Below are 20929 nucleotides of genomic sequence, written 5' to 3' on the forward strand. Positions count from 1 at the left end.
AAGTGAATTCTTTTGATTGGAGAAACAGAAATCTTTTAATGATGCTCTTAATTTGATCTTGTTTTTTTCTACTCCAGAGTTATTAATATGTTTACATGGATTAGCAATATTCACATTTGTTGATCATCCCATGTATGCAACACACTGTGTAAAATATGGTGGAGACCAGAGAGATAGTTCAGCTGTTAAGAACACATGTAGCTTTGTTTTTTTTTTAGCGCAAATTTGCTTCTTCACACCCACATCTAGCAACTCATTGTCACTTATGACTCCTGTTTGGAGGATCCCTCTTCTAGCCTCTACTGGGACCTGTTCTCATATATGTGCTTGTACACACACACACACACACACACACACACATACTTGAAAACATACAAGGGATAAAATAAAGATAAATACAAGGAGTCTAAGTCACTGATGAGCTGATATAAGACACAATCAATTTAAGGCATTATTGTAAAGACATAGTTCACAGCATTGGCAAAGGATCATGTTACACAGGGGTTTGAAATCATCCACTGTAACAGAGACCTAGATAGGTCACTGAAGGATGGAACCTTGCTCAGAACTTTGCAGGAAGAATGGCTTCCACAGTGGGTGGACAAGAGCTGAAGGTGATTCAAAGAGTGTGAGTAATCCATTTGCCTGTGGTTTTTGTATTGTGTTTTGAATCTTGTGTGTGTGTCTTTGTGTTTGAGTGTGGGCACATGCATGCTGTAGTAGCTGTCTGGCAGTAACAGGACAAACATGGTGTAGACCATCACCTCCTGCCTCATTTGCCATTGTGTATACCGGGCTAGCTAGGCAACTAGCTTCTCAGGACTCTCTAGTCTCCACTTCCTATCTTGCCCTAGGCACCCTGGGATTACAGATGTGCGTTATCACATCTGGCTTTATGTGCATCCAGGGAATTTGAACTCAAATCCTTGTGCTTTCACAGCAAGCACTTGACCCCCTGAGCTATTTGCTTAGCCCAATATGGCTCCTCAGCCCAATATGGCTAGCAGTAAGACAAAAACAAAGTGGTTGGTGGGCAATGAGGCTTGGTGGAAGGGAAGGCTGCCATGGCAGAGAGGTGCGTGTGACATAAGCTTATTTAAATGTAACAGATACTCTCCCCCAATGCTTCTTATAGGCAAAGCAACAGCATTTACATGTGTTATTCACACTGTGCTCACAACTGTTCAATGAAACAGCTGCAGGCATCTCTCCTCTGCAGATGCTGCTCCTGTGCAGTCAGTAGACTGTGGAGAAAAGATACTTAACTATTACCATGCCAAACAGAGGTTTCCTTGTCATTCATCCCTAATCAATCAATACAGTATAACAGTACTTACACATCACTTACCTTGTCATAGTTACAAGTAAGCTAGAGATGACAGAGTTTCTGGGAGGCTGCAGGTTACATGCAGATTGTCCATTTTTAAGAAGTACTTTAGCATTCTTAGATGGTAATGTCTGAGTAGAGTCCTGGAACCAGTCTCCTAGAATTCAACTCTTAACATCCATCCACAGGTTCAAATCCTACCCGTTTCTTCTAATTAATCTCTGTCAATCTTCTAGCCTTTCAATGATTACTTTCCTCATATATAACACTGAATTCAAAGAATAATTTCTTCATGAGATTGCATGATCAGTACACTAGTATCCATATGAAGCCATGCAAGGCAGAAGGCAAGTGGTACTCAGGTTTTGTTGCTCAAATATTGATGTCAGTGGCCCAACCCTAATGTGTTAAATACCATCGAGTGTATAAATTGATGGTGCTGAAGGTTTCCTTTCTAACTACTTCCTATCATATGTTTCCCATGTACAAACGTCAACATAGTTGTCAAACCTGCCATTTCTCCCCTTCGTCAACTGCCTCACACAGGGCATGCCTCCCCTTCAGGTTCTCACACCAATCACAGCTGGCAACTACTTTCCGCAGTAACGCTGGCTAACTGAATTCTTCAGAGTCCTGAGCTAATAAAATATATTTTGGGTGGGGTTTTTTGGTAGGGCAGTTTATGTTAAGTAAAATATGTAACAGAGTTTCTAGCTACTGGATCATCCTTGAGAATAAGGAAAGGTATGCACAGTTGAGTTTATAGGCGTGTTTTATATAAATAAGTCATGAATTATTTATTCATTTCATTGAGCATATCCTATGTACAAGACATAATATGAAATACAAAAAGTACAACTGTAAAATGCAACAGACTCTATGATTAATTACTATAGTATGATATCTAGGGTTTAACTTAAATTAATATGTAACTGACAGTGACATATTTGGATCACCTAAAAGAAGGAAAAACCTTTTTTGACAAAAAAGTCCATGGTCTTGCACCATGCAAAACCAGCTGAAATAGATTTAGCCTTTGGAACCGCATTAGTTATCTAGGTCTGTGTGGCCAGCCATCTTAGCAGTTAGCCACACAACATAGCTAATGTTTCTGATCTCACGGTTTCTGAAGACCAGAAGTTTTCCGGCTCAGAGTCGCTTGGAAAGTTGCGCCAAAGGTGTTAGGATAAGTTCTAGCCTTTGAAGGCCAGAGATCCACTTCTGAGAGAACCTGGTATTCTAGAGCTGTCTAGAGAAGTGCCTGCTGGCTTTCCCTAGAAGTCACAGCAGTGCCTGATCAAACAGGCTTTCCCGGTGGGCTCAGACCATCACATGCCTAAGGATGCGATCCAGCAGCGCACTGGAAGAGCCTTAGCAGCTTTGTGAGGCACACACTGTCTCTTCTGCTTTGCTCTGTCCCTTAGCATTCCTAGATGCTGAAAGCATGTAATAAGCATATGATGTGATTAACTTGCCAAATCAATCATTCCACATCCTAACCAACAGCATCACATTAAATGCCACACTTTTACAATTGTCTCTCAATTGAAAATAAAAGACAATCATTATGTTCAGCCGATTTGCAGAAGAATTATGGGGGACAGATAAGAACGATTTGTTAAATCTCACAAAGGTAAGGTCAATGTGTCATTTGAATAATTAAAAAGTTTGTATCTAGTGGGAATATATTCTTGCCTGTACTTCTTACTATAACTTGTTTTGGGTTAATGTGCAAATATGCAAGTAAGTAATAACCTAATGGATGAATATTTTACAATGTGATTATATATTCTTATATTTATAAGGAAAATTTAACTTTATTATTAAAATATAATTTTAATGACTGTAGCATCAGCTCAGTAAACAACTTTGAAGAAAGTTTTTGTGTCTCTGATGTCCATATAATTCCTTAGAATTATAGGATAAATTTAACATCTAACTTGTATTCAAGGGGAAAAAAAATCCCATTTGCTGCAGCACACATTGTCGCTATCTGTCGAATAGTTTAATCTTTGCCAGTAGGGATTTTATTGTGCTGATACGGCAGCTTCTATGTTCTCTGCCCAAATTCAGTTTGAAAACCTAGGTGGTGGGGTTCAGGTAGCCTCCTCCTAAGCTTGCACATTATCATATTTTGCCAGCAGAGGGCAGACTGTAAAAACAGAGTGGTTGGAGGTCTTTGAGGTTTCCCGGCTCCTGGAGACCAGACTTTTCCTTCTTCACCCTGCATCCAGGGGTTTCTCCAGGGCTAGCAGCCTGTGAAGTGCAGCTTTATGTGGTTCTGTTTCTCCAGCTCTTATTTAGGGCAGTGGTGGTGTAATTGGAACCCACTGCAGGCCAGATTGTTGGCCAGAATCCTCGTGTCTATATTTAGTTCTCATCTCCATGAATACTCAAGACAGGGATGTGTAGGACTGGCTTTGTCAGGTACCTACCCATTAGCGCTCTATTTCTACCTTTACTGCTGCTGCCCTATCATAGTTTAATAATTCTTCATGCTAATTTTACTTTATGTTACTGAACGGTTTCTCTCTCCCAATCTCAACTGATGACTGTAGTTGGTCACTGTTGGGTGCAATACTTTGCATATACTTAGCACTTACTTGTATTTTTCTCTTTCGTAAGTTTTCATACCAACTTTCTTTTCCTGTGCAAGACTTGCTAAGCTTGTCATACACTCTGTAGACTTTTTATATACATTTATCTCATTTTAAGATAGGGCTTTGTTTAAGGCACAGGTTGTCCTGGAAGTCACTAATCTGTGCAATCCAAATTTGTAGAACTCTTCCTGCCTTCGCCCGAGGGTAAGAGTACAAGGATATGCCACCACACCTGGGTAGGTTTTCAACATATTATGATTTTTGGGTCCACTTTTAGTGAGATGAAGCCATGCCTTTCTTGATCAATAAGCAAAACATTGGAAATATAAGAGTTCATTCCAACTAGTGAGGGAGACTTCCCTGGACAAGAAGGCCACACTATTCCTATCGTGTCAGCCAGAACCTGCGTTCTGGCGATGCTGGCGATGATTAGCTTACTATCAGAACTGTTTCACAATTTAATGTTGGTAATACAACCTTGCCTTAGCACAGGTAACATGGCTGAACAACTTAAGACAAAATTCAAATGGAAGTCATTTGGGGATGGAAGGATATTGATTAAAACTCCATGTTGATAAAGAGTTTACAAATAAAACCCCATAGTATTTTCACTTTTCTAGATGGGATTAGTAGACCTGCCAGACCTATGAGAGTATCTTATACAACAAGGATGCTGTGATGTCCTGTGGCTCAGCTACAGCAGCATGGCTTTATCCACAGGAATCATTAGCAACAAGGAGGCATTTGCAGTAAGTCCTCTTCGAGCAAATACAATATATTATATGTTTGTGGTATATGTGTGTTTATAAGGATAAAGAAAGATAATGAATACAACCCACTTTTAAAGACATTTGAAATTTTAATTAATTTAATTTAATTTAATGTCTTTAAATGACAGCTTGGAAGTCATCAGTACTCCAGAAGGGTGTGGTGACAAATGAAAGGCCTGGACAATCAGTTTAGTTTTTTTAAAAATAATATTTGTTTATTGTTTTATATGTATAGCTGTTTTGCCTGCCTCTGTGTCTGTGCACCATGTGCTTGCAATGTCCACATAGATGGGTATCAAATCCTCTAGGACAGAAGCTGCAGATGGTTGGAGAATTGCTCTGTAGGTGCTGGGAACTGAACCTGGGTTTTCTGGAACAGTAGTCAATGCTCTTAACCACTTAGCCATCTATCCAGCCTCGAGTTTAGGTTTCTTTACAAAGTCCTAAACCATTTTATTCTAAAAGGTCAGGCAGCTCTGATACTACAAAGTTAAAAATCATCAGCCTGTGTAGATCTATTTCCAAATTTGATGAAAATGCTCAAATGTTCACACAACCGTGAAACATTGTCAGTTCAGATCTCTGATGGCTTGAGCATGTGTTTCTTGTTGACATCAAGAACTGGAAATGTTTACTTCTAATCATTTATGAGTCATTGAGTATCTCAGCTCTTATAAAAGTGCAAGATAAAACAAGTTTAAACCAAGTGATAGGAACAGAGCCCACTTCAGTCTGGGCTCACTCAAGAACTTGCTATCGATGACATTTGGAATACGCAATGTGCAGGCTTCCTTCAGTTACTGAAATGAAGTCCCATCTTGCCTTGGTACAACTCTGAACCATAGCCAACCTCAGCATTTCAAAGAGGAAGCAGGTTCTTGGCATTCAGTTTTCCAAAGCTTCAGGGTCATGCATACTAGGTTGCAGAGCAGACCGAACACTGATTCAGCAGTGACTCCTCTAACTCCGTTGAGGAGGGCTTACTATCAGGAGCTGCTGCGCTTCTAGACTGTGGTCTCTGTTTTCGCTGCCTGTTTACTCTGAAGACATCTCAGTATAAAGGCCCTTTCAGTATTGAATCTGAAAAGGAGAGCAAGAATATAAAAAACAGGGTACCTGGAGGGCACCTACAGAAGGGACCAACAGAAGGATGAAATACCCAGGGGTCCACTCTGGACTCACTTTGCCATTATTCTCTCGGTCTCCATTTTCTCTTCTTCATCTAATCTTTGAAGGATAGATTCCAAGAAAGAAAAGTGAAAATTAATGTACGGAGCCACCTGAAAAGGAAAACAGAAGGTTTTAGGATAAGAAGCGCCCCGTCAGCGGGAGACGTGCAAGCGCAAACACACAGAAGCTGCGGGCGCCCATACATCACTGCTAATTTCTTCGGCATCTTTATCCATGAGGAAGATCCGAGCATTGCTTTTGGATGGCCCTTGTACTAGCCTCTGCAGCAGTGGAACATCAGTCTTCTTTAGCTTTCTCTGCTCTGTGAATAGGAAGGAATTAACCACAATTAGAGTTAATCCAAGAAAAAGAAAAGAAGGTAATTTTGTCTTTTTGGTCTTCCTTTGATTTGTTTTAGGAACAACATATTCTGAGAACCCTCTATCCCACAAAAAGGAGAGCCATGCCCCATTACCCATGGTGGATATATTCCCAGACCTCACAGAACATGTGACACTGTAGATGGTATATAATGCCATATGTACATCTGTTTGTCCTATACATATATGTACATATCTACAATAAAGTTCAATTTATACATTAGTCACAGTAAGAGGGGAGTGTCACTAGTAACAAAATAGAGTAACCACAATATAATCTAATAACACCGTCAGTGTTATTGCTTTTATACTTGTTTGAGACCATTTTCATCTCCTGCTGAAGTATTACTTGAAGACTAATACTATGGTGCCTCGATGATGGACCTGCTAACTAAGCCGATACTAAGTGACTAATGGGGAGGTTGTGTCTGCAGTGTGGATACAATGGACAAATAGATGAATCATCCCAGGGAAGGGCAGTGAAGGACAGGACAAGAGTTAATCACTACACTCTGGTGGTATGCAATTTAAAGCTTGTGAATTGCTATTTCTGGAAAAGTCTTCTCAATATTCTTGGACTATGTTTGACACTGGCTAACAGTAACCTTACATTTTAGATAAGAAAACATTTGTATCAATTGAAATTAAAAAGAAAAACCTTTACATAAACTCCAAATGAATTTCTTCCTCCCAATATAGGGTCTGACTTACTAGTTCAAATAATTTGACCTTAATTTCAGTTATTTAGACAAAGGTCTAGTCCAACTGAGGGAGCAACATGGCTCCATCCATTCATCCATCCATCCATCCATCCATCCATCCATCCATCCATCCATCCATGCACTGACTCAACAAACATTTATCTTCAAGTTCAGTTAATGCAATTCCATTATTATAGTTGTTCTTAACTCCTTTCGTTGCTATCTCTTATTCAGTTCTTGGATCTTCCAAGAACTAAAATAGAAATGCAGAATTGGTGAAATTAGTTCTTTTCACTATTTGTGGGTTTCATCCTATCAGCCATGAAAAGGAGACAAAAGAAAATGGATACAATTCCAGAATTTCAGATTTAAAAAGTTAGAATAAATGCCCTACCACAAGAGTACCTCTGATACTTCATCAATGTGATCTCCCATCTAGGATTTCACTTTAACAGAAATGAAGCACAAAGAAAAGTCCTCAGCCCTCCAACCTCTCTCCTTTTCTCACCCCCTTCCTCACGATGAGCAAGTTTGTTTCTCATCTCTGGATTAGATTTACTCTTATTTCTGTTCCCATTCAGTGTGCACTGATTTCTGCCCCCTGCCATGTGTGGAGCAACAGGAGGCCCTCCCGATTCTGTTCCTCCCCTCAGTGTAGCAGAATCCTCTCTCTACCTTTAAGTCTAACACTAACCTGGTTTCACACCCTCAGCTGCTTCCATAACTGACATTCTCAAGCTTCTTGCTTCTTGGTGATCTGGAACCATTACTGAAAACATATCCCCTGCTGCCCCCACCCCCGCCCCTGGGTTCTGTATGTGCTCCCTCCCAAGGGAGAGCTCATATTCTTATGATGTGTCAGACTCAGTGACAAATAAGGAAGAGCAAACTGACAGAGAGGTGGCATGTCATGATAACCAACTCACTAGGGCAAGAGGGACAGGAGATAGGTGCAGAGGCAACACACAGGGAGCTCAACACCTGGAAAGCCCTCCACAGACAGATTCCTGAAATTCTGATCTCCACTCAAACAATTAACATCTGGCAAACAAGCAAAGTCCTTTGTATGATTACCTCCCAGAAGGTATTTATCCCACGTTATCTCTCCCTGGAATTGGAGAAGATATATGTATGATTTTTAAGAACCCTCTTTCCAGGATAGGAGTGTAGCTCAGTGGTAGACTGTGTTAGACTTACACCCAAACTCTGTAATCAACAACCATGATAACGAACCCTGTCCCGTCTCTCCTTTCTTTCGTATTCTGTTTCTTTCCTTTGTTGACAGATTCAAGTGGCCTGCTCTTCTGCCTTCCTTATGGACAGAAAACTAACATGCTGCGGTGGTCAAATTTTCTTACCTCCTGTCCCAAAAATAATGTAAAGAGCGAAATCCCGAGGGCTATTCTCAATCTGTCAATGGAAAAAAAATGGAATAAATGTAATCGTTTCAGATGATGTTATTAGACCCAAAGTATTTGGGGGGGGGGTCCCTGACCCTTCACTGTCAGCATGAGGCCTTCTCAGCTCTTGGGGGGATAATGTGAATTTCCAGGGTGCAGCTTCCCTGAGGAAATCTGAGGAAGTTCTCATCCACCAGAATTGAACATATGATGTTGGTTCACAGCCCTCAGCTCTTTTCCCGAGAACTACATTTGTGGGTCTCCCTAGCTTTTATTTATGCACAAGGTAAAGCTTGGGTGAGTTACCTTAAATTTTTGCAGAAGTTGCTTTATTACTTCTTCAGTTGTCATGATACTGTTGGCTCTGACCTTAGTCTCTGATCCAAATGTTGGGGTGAAGATGGATGTCTAAAAGGCAAGAACAAATCACACGAGAGCTCAACACTCTGTCAACCAACTATCACCAGTATCTTGAACCTGAAGTGGGGCGGGGGGGAAATGCAATTCCAAAAAGTGATAATGCAACTCATTGTGATGTCACAGTGTTCGAAAATAAACACAAATTTAATAATAGTTATTGTATGAATGATAATGCTAAGCAATATATGAAATATTCTAAGCCCTTCATAAATATTGAAAACAAGTAATAAGAATGAATTTTAAGTTACAGGATATAAACGTCACATGTTTAGGGGCTGAGAGTCAGTGCTCTAGCAGAGAACTTCTAAGTATTTGTCAAATGAATGAATACACAAGTGATTGTTAGACCCTGCGGTAAGAAAAGAGCTCTGAATTCTGGGAGAAAGGATCATGTTTCTTACCTTGGGCAAGTGAAATGTCTTATATGTGTTATAGAAAGACACACGTCCATTTTATATGTCATAGCAAAAGAAAAATCAGAATGGAAATTTTATCTAAACCGTGGCCACGCTTGTATAAACAACTTGTGTGTAAAGGTGAGACCTAAAGGGCAGGATGCAGAATGTGATGTACATCTGGGTGAAATCAGTGGCTTGAATGCCTTTAAACCACCTCTGTGGGGGCCGTTATGTGACTCTGATGTTGTTTGTTGATGTGCTGGCTTTCCTCTTTAAGCTTTGTACTCACACCTCAGGAAGCTCATCTAGCCATTGCCAAGGCTCAGTTCAGCACCCTGCACCTGACAGAACTCACCCATCACATTGGTTAATAACTTGAGTTCTGGCGTGACACAAATATGGTGGGGTCAAGTTCAGAGTTATTGTTAAAAGCAGTATGACCCAATAGAAATCGCTTGATGTCTGTGAACTTTGATTATATGTAAAGAAGAAAGAAATGACACCCACCCTCATGAAAGAGGTTTTATGATAAATGAGACGGTTTATTAATATGTTCTAAATTCAGCTTGGTAGTGTAATCTTAGCACTAGAGGCTGGCCTAAGTTCTATAGCAATGCCTGGCAAGTAGGTGCTGCTTAATTCATTTATTTATTTTTAATTTAAAAATTTTCACACAATATATGTTGATCATGGTTTCCTTATCCCAATTCTTCCTAGATCCCTCTCTCCTCCCTAACCACTAAACTTCATGTTCTCTTTTCTCTCACATAAAGAGAAAAAAACCCAAAACCAAAATCCAAAACAAACAACTCAAGACAAAAAGTCAACAAGACAAAAAAACGCCCAAACAAATGAAAATGAGACAAAAAGCACCCCCGATGGGGGGTGCTGAAGAGATGGCTCTGCAGTTAAGAGCATTGACTGCTCTTTTAGAGGAACAGAGTTCAATCCCCAGCACCCAGCACTGTTTTGTACCTCTCCAGTTCCAGACCTGGCACCCTCACACACATAGACAGACACGTAGGCAAAACAACAATGCCCATAAAAAAATGGAGTTCCTTTTGTGTTGGCTAGATATCCCTGGGTATGAGAGCCTACCCATGTGTAGTTGCTAGACCCAGTGACATTCCACTGGAGGAAACGGTTTTCCCTTTGTCAGCAGGTATCAACTGCAGACAGCTTCTCAGGAGTGGGACCTTTTGTCTACCTCCTTCCATCTTGGTACAGGGAGCCCAGCTGGCTTGAACCTGACCAGGTTCTATGCATGTTACCTAATTTAAATCTGTGCTTAGCAAAACTAACAAAGATATGAACAAGGTCATATTTAAATTTAGTTTATTAGTTACTACAGAGAAAAATTGGGTGAAATGTTAGGCATCTGCTACCATTGTTATTACTGACTTAAAGGCTAAGTTGAAGTACATAGTATTGTTGGTGTGAGGGACATTGTTCCTCATGAGGAGAACTGCAACTCACCTCATGGTCATAGAAGTGTCCGTTGATAGAGGCTCTGTGGTTCTTTAGCATCCCCATTCTATCTTTTCTGTACATTTCTGGGGCCCTCATCCTTTTTCTTACCAAAGCTGCCTCACTCATGGTCCTGTAGAGCAATGGGGATTCAGGCTCTTCATCTGCATATGGCTTCAGAGTGCTGTGGTAAGATAAATAGTCTGGGAAGAATAAAGACCAGAAGCTAGCATCATTTAGCTGCCTGTCTTCTTGCATCCTAGGGATGCTGGCATGCTTTTATTAACAAGAATGACTGCTATTTCCTGACTGTTTCAAAGCACTGTAGTTCACTGCTTGGCTTGGCTTACATTGACTTATTGGGTGCTGTGTGAGCCTGGTCAGGCAGCGAATGTTGCTAGTGAGTTGTGTCTCAGGATTTGTGTGATCACGTGACTGGCATTTGCAGTCTTTTAATCCTACTTTATTGGGGATGTAAATTATATCGACTTTTAGCCTGGAAGAGCTGGACAAACCTGTTTTTATGTCAGTCTGGACTCAGCCAGGTGAGAGAAAACCATGGTGAGCCAAGTAGCTTCTATGAATATCATTCTTCTAAATCATGAGACCAGGTCCGCATCTCTGTTTTGTCCTGATGCCAAGCTTATCAGACCTTTCCTAAGAAGACAGACTCTGGGCCTTAGCTCCCCTTCCTAAGAAATCATTCTCACAGAATACAGAGACTTAAGAGAATTTGCCCCTAGGTTTCATTAAAAAAAAAAAAAAAGCAGCAGAGTGCTCTAGGCGAGTGACTGCCCCATAGCGTGCCACCCAAGCAACACATGTGCTACCATGAGCCTTGGGGACGCTAAGAAGCACATGTACATGAGTTCATCAAGTAGGGTTGTGTAAAAGGCAGATGGTTAGGAGTTGTGTTTTATGTTGTTAAAAAATGCACCACACGGATAAGACTTGGCTACTAACCTTCTGGGAAATGCCTGGCTTCAGATGCTGGAATTTGGTTCCTGTCCAGCTCACTGATACGATAAAGGTCATCAAATTCTCCCCAGCGAGTCATCCTCCTGCGAAGTAACAAATCTTGTAAATGAGACTAATTCCACGTGTTAGGTCTCATCTTTACAAGGTGATACTGTAGTCGAGGGCCTCTGTAGGTAGATGCATTATCCAAATTTAAAACAAGTTTATCATGTTACAGAGATTCCACTCATACTAGAGTGATAAGCACAAGTTTTAAATACACTCTGTATGTTTGGGGGCAAAAAAATTCAGCTATATCCTGAAATGCAATATTGCATAGATTCTATAAAAGGTATGTATGTTCAGTCAGATAGGGAGAATAGAAGTTAATGTGAGCCATGAATACATAAATAGTTCATAAGGTTTGGGGGGAGTTAGATAGAAAATTGTCATTTACACTCATGAATCAAGTACCCACAGCATGAAAACAATTATATGAAGTGACTCTAACATGAAAATATATGGTACTTATCTTTAAGGACTGAACTACTTTGAAAAATACAGTTTATAAAATAGAAATGTATGAAAATATTCTTCACTAAGAAATTATTATATCATGTAAAGTATTAGCAAATTTACAAACAAGCATTCTACTCTCTAGAATAGATGAAGCATGACAGCTGTTTATTTTACAGTGATTATCATTCATATTGATTTTATATCTGGCCTTAAACAAGTTAGTTATATATCCTCTCTTGACCTCACTGTCCTCATTTATGAAATGAGAATAATCATAATATGAGGGAGGATAGAGTTGGTAGGATTTAATATGTTAATTTATGTAATACTCTTGAAATAATGCCCTGAATATAGTTAAGCACTTAGTAAAAATGTCAGAATAATCTCATCTTCAATGGCATTACCATCATCACCACCACTACCACCACCATCACCACCACCACCGCCATCATCACTGTAATCACCACCATATGAATCCATTTCATGGTGGATCAGGCACAACTTGTGGTCCAATGCATTCGTGTACCGCTCTGGGCAAACGGATACTACTATCTGTGGGAATGTTTGTTATCCTGTTTGAGCCTCTTCCATAAATTCCCTTACATCATGAGCTCCAATATTTACATTTGGGTTATCTGTGGCTGTAACTCTACCCAAATGTCCCTGCCTGGTGGTTTAAATGACAGTGTTCCCCAGAAGCTCATGTATCTGAAGACCTTCTCTGCCATTGGCTTGGAAAAGTTATGGTAAATTGAGGAAGTTGAGTCTTGCTGGGGAAAGTATGTCACTGGGTAAGCTTTGAGGATTTGTAGCCTTGTGCTGCTCCCTTTGCTGTGTCCGTCTCTGTCTTTGTCTCTAGGTCTCTGTCTGTCTCTGCCTTTGTGTCTCTGTCTCTGTCTGTCTCTCTCTTTTTCTCTTTCTCTGATCCCTCTGTGTCCAAGACAATGTGATCAGCCAGCTTCCTGTTCCTGCAGCCATGCCAGTCTGTCTTTGCCAAGATAGACTCTGTCCCTCTGGAAGAAAGACTCTGTCCCTCTGGAAGAAAGACTCTGTCCCTCTGAAACCAAAAGCTGAAACAATTCTCCTCTTGCGATGTTTTTGGTTGTGGTGCCTTATCACAGCAACAGAAAATAACAGCATAGGGATGGCCAACGCCTTAAGCACCAACGGCAGGTGTTGTCAAAGCAAAGTTACTGTTTTCCTCTTGACCTTGGAATTCTCCTGACGCCTTTTGTAACTCTTGTTTTATTTGATCCATAAGAAGTAGATAATAGGATCCTAATATACTTGCTAATAACATTTTGAGCAAACTCTACTAGATGGAAATATTCTCAGTAAAAGTACATGCCAAAAAGTAGAGGAACTGTATGTAGTAGCAGTTCAAGTCTCTACTCACATTCCATCTGTAGAGTATGATGAGATCTATAGATCCACAGAATATCCACAAAGAAAATGAAACATTTCCTCCAACTTGCATTATTAGAAATTAGCATTAGAAATATTAGAAATCAAAAGTAGTAATGTTTAATCACCTTTGAAAGAGGAGTAGCAATGGGCAGTGGATACCAACGGCAGCCTAAAACTAAAAGACAAAGCGATGGGATGCTGTTTCCTACAGGGGAAGACCAGAAGCTCATACAAACGGTGACTTATGGTCACCACAGCTGCTCAGTGACCTGAAACTGCGACAGCCACCTCCTTAGTTTCTTTAGCTTCGGGCAGTGGTGTGGCACCATAAAACACAGGGGCTGAGACATGACTCATTACATTCATTTTTGCCCCTTTCCTGTGCCCCTCCTTGCTGAAGTTAAGAACAACTTCCTTACAGTTTGGAAGGGTGTAATTCAAGAAGAATTCCATACACTGTGTACATGGCTAAGCTTAAGGGTGGCTGTCTGTACTTCTCAGGCAAGAACTGGTTAGAACTTCAACATCAAACAATTGAACATGGGCAAACATGCAACAGCTCGAGTTGCTCTGGCCAAACACCAGGATGTGTACTGGGTCTAATGCTGGAGAGGGGTTGTAACGACTTTCAAAATAAAACGGAGGTAGACATTTGATAGGCAAATAAAATGCAGCCACTTCCCTATCTATAACATAAGAAAATAAAAGACATTACTGATGCCAAAATATATGCACCTGTTCACATCTTGCTTTTTACTTCATTCTGCCTTGGCTTGCCTAAAATATGTCAACACGGACTTTAGAGAGAGATTAAAAATAGAAATGAAAGCCAGTGAGAGCAAAAATAACCCCAGTGAGGCTCTTCTTGTCTGTTTTGTTTTTTAACACACAATTTCTGTAAGAAAATGTTTGGCCCAGATAGGAGAGATCAAAGTCCCTCCTACAGAGTCATTTCCATACTCACAAATGGTCGGAGCTCAAAAATTACTGGTGTATTTTTAAATCTCCACCATCCCCATTAGGGTAGTACTTCTTCAGTGTGACTCGCTGCTAATATGACTAAAACAAGCCAAGATAACAAGAGTGACTATTTTCTCAAAGGAATGGAAAGATGCTCAACTGGAGTCTTCCTTGCAGCTGAGCACACAGTGTCCATGTCCTTCATTGTCTACTATTCCACAGGGAGTTGGGGGCGGGGGACCAGTAAGTTTGAGCAGTTTTGTTAAGTCCTGACCAAGCATGGACAAAAACTGAGAGAGCTTTGAAATAGGGGGGATGGTCAAATTCTTTACACAATTTAATGGGACCCAGAATTTAAGTGAGTCACCTGAGAAGAGGTGATCAAGGGAGGGAGGGTACCTAAGACTGAATCGAAGCAGAGAACAGTGCCTCCGGTGTTTGTACAGACAGGCCAGGGAAAGCCATTCTCTCTGCAGTGTGCCTTCATGTCTGAAGGCCCAGCTGACTGCACCAACTAAATAATGCTATCATGCTTGTGTGTGTGTGTGTGTGTGTGTGTGTGGGTATGGGTGGGTGTAAGAGAGAGAGAGAGAGAGAGAGAGAGAGAGAGAGTCAGAGAGTCAGTCCGGGGAGAGAGAGAGAGAGAGAGAGAGAGAGAGAGAGAGAGAGAGAGAGAGAGAGAGAGAGAGAGAGAGAGAGAGAGAGAGAGAGAGAGAGAGAGAGAGTGTGTCAGAGAGTCAGTCCGCACTATATGCATAAGGGGTGGGGTCTCTTCCTGCTAATTCTTACTAGAATAATAAGATTCATGGCAGAAGCATATTTACAGTGTTTCAGTAAGTCTTGTTACTGTGCTAGAGGGCAGGCTAATAACTCCAGTGCATGTCTGGTTACTATGGTTCCTTATAGGCTTATGAAATCGTCTAGGTGCATTTTCTCAACTTTTCAAGTCATGAGAAATAACTTCTGCTTGTTTCCAAGCTGTTATAGCTTGAGCTTGAAATGTACTCCACAGGCTTATGGGCTTGAGCATTTGGACCCCCCAGCTGGTAGTGTTGTGCTGGGAGGTGTGGTGTCTTTGAGACCCTGACCTAGTTTGCAGAAGTAGGTCATTGGGGACAGACCTTGAAGATACCTTGATCAGAGCTCTCTGCTTCCTGATTTGCTGAGATATGAACATGCTATGGCTTAAGCTCCTACTGCTTGGATGGAGTCCCTTCAGCTACCATGCCTTCTCTACCATGGTAGTCTGTACATCAGGAAATGTGAGCCAAAAATAATCTCCTCCTCTTTAAGCTGCCCTGCCGTGCTTGTCCGTGCTGATGAGGAGAGTTGCTAGCCCACCAGCGATGTTCTTGGGGAAAACGGGCTCTGCAGAAGGTGAGGGAAGGCGATAGGTTATAATCTGATGTGGCCTAGGAAAGGACATCATCCATATCACCTGCCCCCAGTCCCTGGCCCCTAAAACTCACCTACAAACTCCATATCTTTCATTTAAAGCTAGTATGAATTAGCGAGACTAACACATATTTTGAATAGCTATTAAAATAATAACCACTTAGCATAACCGTAGATGTGCCTACCTCCTTGACATATAGCTGTAATGCCTCATACTTATGAAGTTTTGATGAGCCGAAAGGAATCAGAATACAGAAATTTCTGCTCCTCAAAGAAATTCGCCATGAGTTCTCAGGCAGATGTGAAATATGATCACTAATTTCTCGTTCATATCTTGTATAGTTCTTTTTTTTTAAAAGCAAAGCTCAATCACTTATATATGCTGCATCTACTGATTTGAGTGATCGGTCTTGTCGGTCTTTTGTACCTGAGGGATGCTGGGCTTCATAGGCTGCCTGAGATTGTGGTTCCATTTGTGCTCAGAAGCACATGCCCATGCCCACCAGCAGCCCCCAGCTTGGATGGGAGACTGGTGAGAAGAGGGTGAGAAGCCTGTCACATAAAGCAGGTGACATTTCTTTACAGGTTTCTGGGGGCTTCGTCTGATGTTATCCTACCCCCGCTCACACTTTCTTTCTCTGTCTATCACACTTATAGATCCCTCTTTGTCTCGTTCTTTACTCCTCTGTCTCTCCCTCTCTCCTGCCTCTCTCTTTCCTTCCCTTTCTTCTTCTTTGTGCTGGGCACTGGGATGCAAAGACAATGAAAGATGTGTCCCCTGCCTCCCAGAGACTCCCACTGTAGATGGGGACAGGATGTGTAAAAGTTCAGTAAACCCTGAAGATGAAAGCAAAGCTGTCGGTGTGGACTGAGGGATCATGGAAGGCTTTCAGGAGAATGTGTTGAATTTGTTGGAGGAGAGTTAGACAACTGGCTGTGGATAAGCAGCAGGCTGGATGTCAGTTGGGCAGAGGAAGGAAAATAAGAAACTGCACAGCTGTTTACAATATTGCAAAATGCTCAGCTCTGTTCAAGAATTATATTTGAGACATGTTGAATAGGTAAACACGGTGGGACATGGGTGTGTGTGTGTGTGTGGGTGTGTGTGTATAGGTGCAATGTGGTATCTAACTTTCCTTAATTGTGGCCAAAGATCAGACTATACAAAATTAACATCCTGGCAGCTGTCCCTCATTTTCTTCTCTCGGAGAACCCCAAGTCTTCCAGTAATGGATGGGAAGATGGGAGTTGTGAAGAGAATTTTGGTGGTAGAAGATAAGATTAGAGTGAAAGATGGAGAAGAAAGGAAGCAAGCTCTTTTAAGAGTGTAATTTTGAATGATGATTTTTTTTTAAAAAAAACTATAAATTGTAATAACAAAACCCACCCAAGCCAAATATTTAAGTTATGGTTGCATCCACCTATGCAGTGAGGGAGCTGTTCTGTGCAAGGAACTTCAGAAGCACTTTGCTGTGTTTTACCAAACAGCTCAGCTTGTTCTGAACACGAGCATAATTCAGTCTTCCAGAAGTCCAGAAAGGAATAAGAGTTCTTTGTTCCAAGGACTGGACAGATTGAAGTTTTCTTCTCTGTTTTTGGAGGTCAGGTCGGGACTATCCAAATCTTCCCATTCTATCTAGTCTCTTCCAGTGAGCAAATTCAGTCTCCTGGGGGATGCAAATGAGCAAAGGGGTCCCCAGCAGGGGGCTCCGGAGCCCAAGGAACAAAGGTCCCTTTGGTCCTGCCAGGTGGTAACTAGGGATCCTACACAAAGTAACCTAACCTCAGAGACATGGGTTTCAAACAACTAACTGATAGAGATGTTGGTGTTGGTGTGAGACTGTCAATAAGCATCCACACAGAGGTATAGGAAACACATGCTAAGAGCACAGAAACTGCAGAGAACAAGACAATTTAAGGAAGTATAAGAGAAGACAGCTTACCCTTTGCTGGAAAAGGTTTCCGGTGACTTCAACAGATCAAAGGAAGAGGCTTGCTTCTCATCTTGTATTTTCAGCTGTATGGGTCGTTTTACTCCCCAGAAAATGTCCAGCATGCCTTCAACAATCTGCTGCCCATCTTCAGTCTAAGGAAGAAGTCATTACCCATAGTAATCGTTTTTTGTACTATCTATAGAAAGCTAAATGCTTTAGCTGAAGATGTAGAAAGTCAGTCTAAACATCTCCCAGGATGGTCTATTTGGCTTCTCAGCCTATCTGCAGAACAATTCTAATTTTGAAGTAGTCTTCTATTTTTAGAACAGTATAGCTGGCAATATAAGCCACGGTGTGTTTTGCATGTTCACCAATGAGTATACCACATTAAAACACTTTCTCAGCTCTGGTATTTTGATTAGATGGAATTATATTCCTTTAGTTCCATTTAATTTAAAAATGTGACAGCTTTAGAAACTATACTGAATTAGGAGTTAAAATAAATAGTTGCTGAGAGACTTAATAGTTATTTGAATAAACAGGAATAATTCAAAACTCATAACGTTATGTAGTTCAAAAGAAAGAATGCTTATGAAGGGATAGTAGTGGCACATGTCTTTGATATCAGCACTCAAAGAGGCATGTGGGTCTCTGTGAGTTCCAGGCCAGCCAGGGCTATATATTGAAATTCCATCTTAATAGAAGAAAGAGAATACATATGAAAACATACCATTTAATACAAAACAGAGTGGAGGAACCTGAGTTCTGAGCCCCAACACCTGTGTAAAAAGCTAGGTATGACTGTGTGTGTCTATAATCTCAGCGCTGGGTACTGGAGACTATTCAAGAGCTCTTTGAACAGCCAGCTTAGCCCAAAGCTGTAAGCTTCTGGTTCAGCGAGAAACCTTGGTTCAAAGCAAGAAAGAGAGGAGTGATAGCAGAGACCCTGCTCCCCTGTGAATGTGGCATGCATGCTTGCATCCTCACATGCATGCCACACCCCCCCCACACTTACATACACATACATATACATACACACTTACATATACATACACACTTACATACACATACACATACATACACACACATACACACACATCATACACACACATACACACACAAAATAAGGAGATGCATTTGTGGAAAATTAATAGTTTTTGAAGTGCTCATTCAAAATAAAAATAGTATAACAAAAGTAGTAAATGTACAAGTGAAGAAAATTAGCAAACAGGTATGCATATATATAATGCATTTTACAAATACATGAAATAATCAAAACAAAGCAATTCTCATCTAATTTCTTTTCAAACTTATCTTTTATAGCATCTATATAACCTCTTTTATATTAAGAATCTTTTAACTAAAAAAATATATTATTGTTTTAGAAACCTTGAGAATATAGAAACTAGAAAGTTATAATAAAATCATTGACTACGGCTACTATGAGAAGCCAATTGCCAGGCAATGTAAACAACTATGGTATTTCTCAAATATTTCTAAACTGTTGTCATTGTGTGGCAGCACACATCCAATAGGACACAACATTTTCATTTTAACAAACAATTCACACATGGCTTCACAGATACAGCATGACTTGTAATAATCCCATCCAGGTGGGCACGAGGCACCATCACGTGTCTCTCTGCAAATGGTGTCACATTACACACCTCTCCACACGCATTGCTATGAATGCAAGAGAGCAGTGGATTTACTGTTCATAACATTATGCATATTTGAGAAATACTCCATGTTTAAGACAGAAAGCAAATTTGTCCTTAAAATTACTTGTATGCTTTTCTGCATCAAAATTGTTTAGAAACTTGCAGGCATCCCAGGCCTACTATCTTGTGACATAGCCTATGAAAATGAATAAGTTTTCATTATTAAAGATCATAAATTAAAGATTAATCTGCTTCTTTGGACCATATGTGTTACTGGGTTCTAGACTCGAGGCTGCCCTGACACATCATTTACATGGTTATAGACTATAAATATAAATCTAGATGTTCTCTGTGAATCAAGCTACTGTCTTTCTTTAATGGGCTTACCTGTCCATACAATATATGCAGGTTTTTCTGGTTTTCATAGAAAACATTGTAAGTCTCTAGTAAGGAATTGAGTTGTTCCCTAAAAGAACAAAAAAGGAACATTAACAAGTCACAATCAATCTTAAGCCTTAGAGCAGTTCATATAGTACTTTTTACTTCATTAAAGTATGAGATTAGAAAAAAAATGTTCTTGTGGAATTGTTCTTATCCTGCCATTTTAATTTAAGGTGCATCATGGAAATCAGAAGCGTTCTTAGAACATTAACACATTTTATATATGCTAATTAGTAATTAAAATGCTAATTAGTAATTAGTAATTAGTGACTAGAGACAGTACTGGTGGAAGAGCTTGGTTAAAGAAGGCAGCTATGAAGCAAATATGGTATACATTTCACTTTGATTTGTTTCACAACAGTTAACCACCTGGACACTAAACACCTGCCACGTATCCGACATCACGGTTCTCTTTGATGTTAAAACAAGGGTCAGCTTAACTTATGTCTGCTGCTCCAGAGGAATCTCAGTCAAGTGACAGGTGGACTCTGTGGGAGGCACAGGTGACAGGTGGACCCGGTGGGAGGCACAGGTGACAGGTGGACTCTGTGGGAGGCACAGGTAACAGGTGGACCCTGTGGGGGCACAGGTAACAGGTGGGCCCTGTGGGGGCACAGGTGACAGGTAGACCCTGTGGGGGCACAGGTGACAGGTAGACCCTGTGAGAGGCACAGGTGACAGGTGGACCCTGTGGGGGCACAGGTGACAGGTGGACCCTGTGAGAGGCACAGGTGACAGGTGGACCCTGTGGAGGCACAGGTGACAGGTGGACCCTGTTGGGGTACAGGTGACAGGTAGGCCCTATGGGTGGCACAGGTGGACTGTGTTGGAGCTCTGCTACCTGCTATGTGTCTGCCCTTCCCTCTGACGTCTGGAGAGGCTTACCATCTCACCTAGATTATAGAAATGGCCTCCTACAAGGTTTCCTTAATCTATTGTGAATTCTTGACCACAGAATTATTTTAATGTGAACTCAGTCAAAACTCTTCAATGTTTTCTCAGACTAGAGGCCACCATCCTGT

The 20929-nt window shown here is 40.9% G+C and overlaps 1 protein-coding gene across 1 annotated transcript in view; it reads right to left on the reverse strand.

Moving 5' to 3' along the window:
• Positions 1–4883: 4883 nt before the first annotated feature.
• Rassf6 (Ras association domain family member 6) overlaps positions 4884–20929 on the reverse strand; it is a 37353-nt gene continuing 21307 nt past the window's right edge. Inside the window, exons 3-11 of the mRNA XM_031342093.1 lie at positions 19854–19932; positions 17815–17957; positions 11597–11694; positions 10643–10836; positions 8655–8756; positions 8307–8358; positions 6071–6189; positions 5880–5977; positions 4884–5777 (exon numbers count right to left, since the gene is read on the reverse strand). Coding sequence (XP_031197953.1) covers positions 5702–5777; positions 5880–5977; positions 6071–6189; positions 8307–8358; positions 8655–8756; positions 10643–10836; positions 11597–11694; positions 17815–17957; positions 19854–19932 — 961 coding nt within the window. The 3' untranslated portion in view covers positions 4884–5701. The remainder of the gene's footprint in view (positions 5778–5879; positions 5978–6070; positions 6190–8306; positions 8359–8654; positions 8757–10642; positions 10837–11596; positions 11695–17814; positions 17958–19853; positions 19933–20929) is intronic.

This window comes from Mastomys coucha, unplaced genomic scaffold (genome assembly GCF_008632895.1).
Source record: "Mastomys coucha isolate ucsf_1 unplaced genomic scaffold, UCSF_Mcou_1 pScaffold22, whole genome shotgun sequence".
Classification (NCBI taxonomy): domain Eukaryota; kingdom Metazoa; phylum Chordata; class Mammalia; order Rodentia; family Muridae; genus Mastomys; species Mastomys coucha.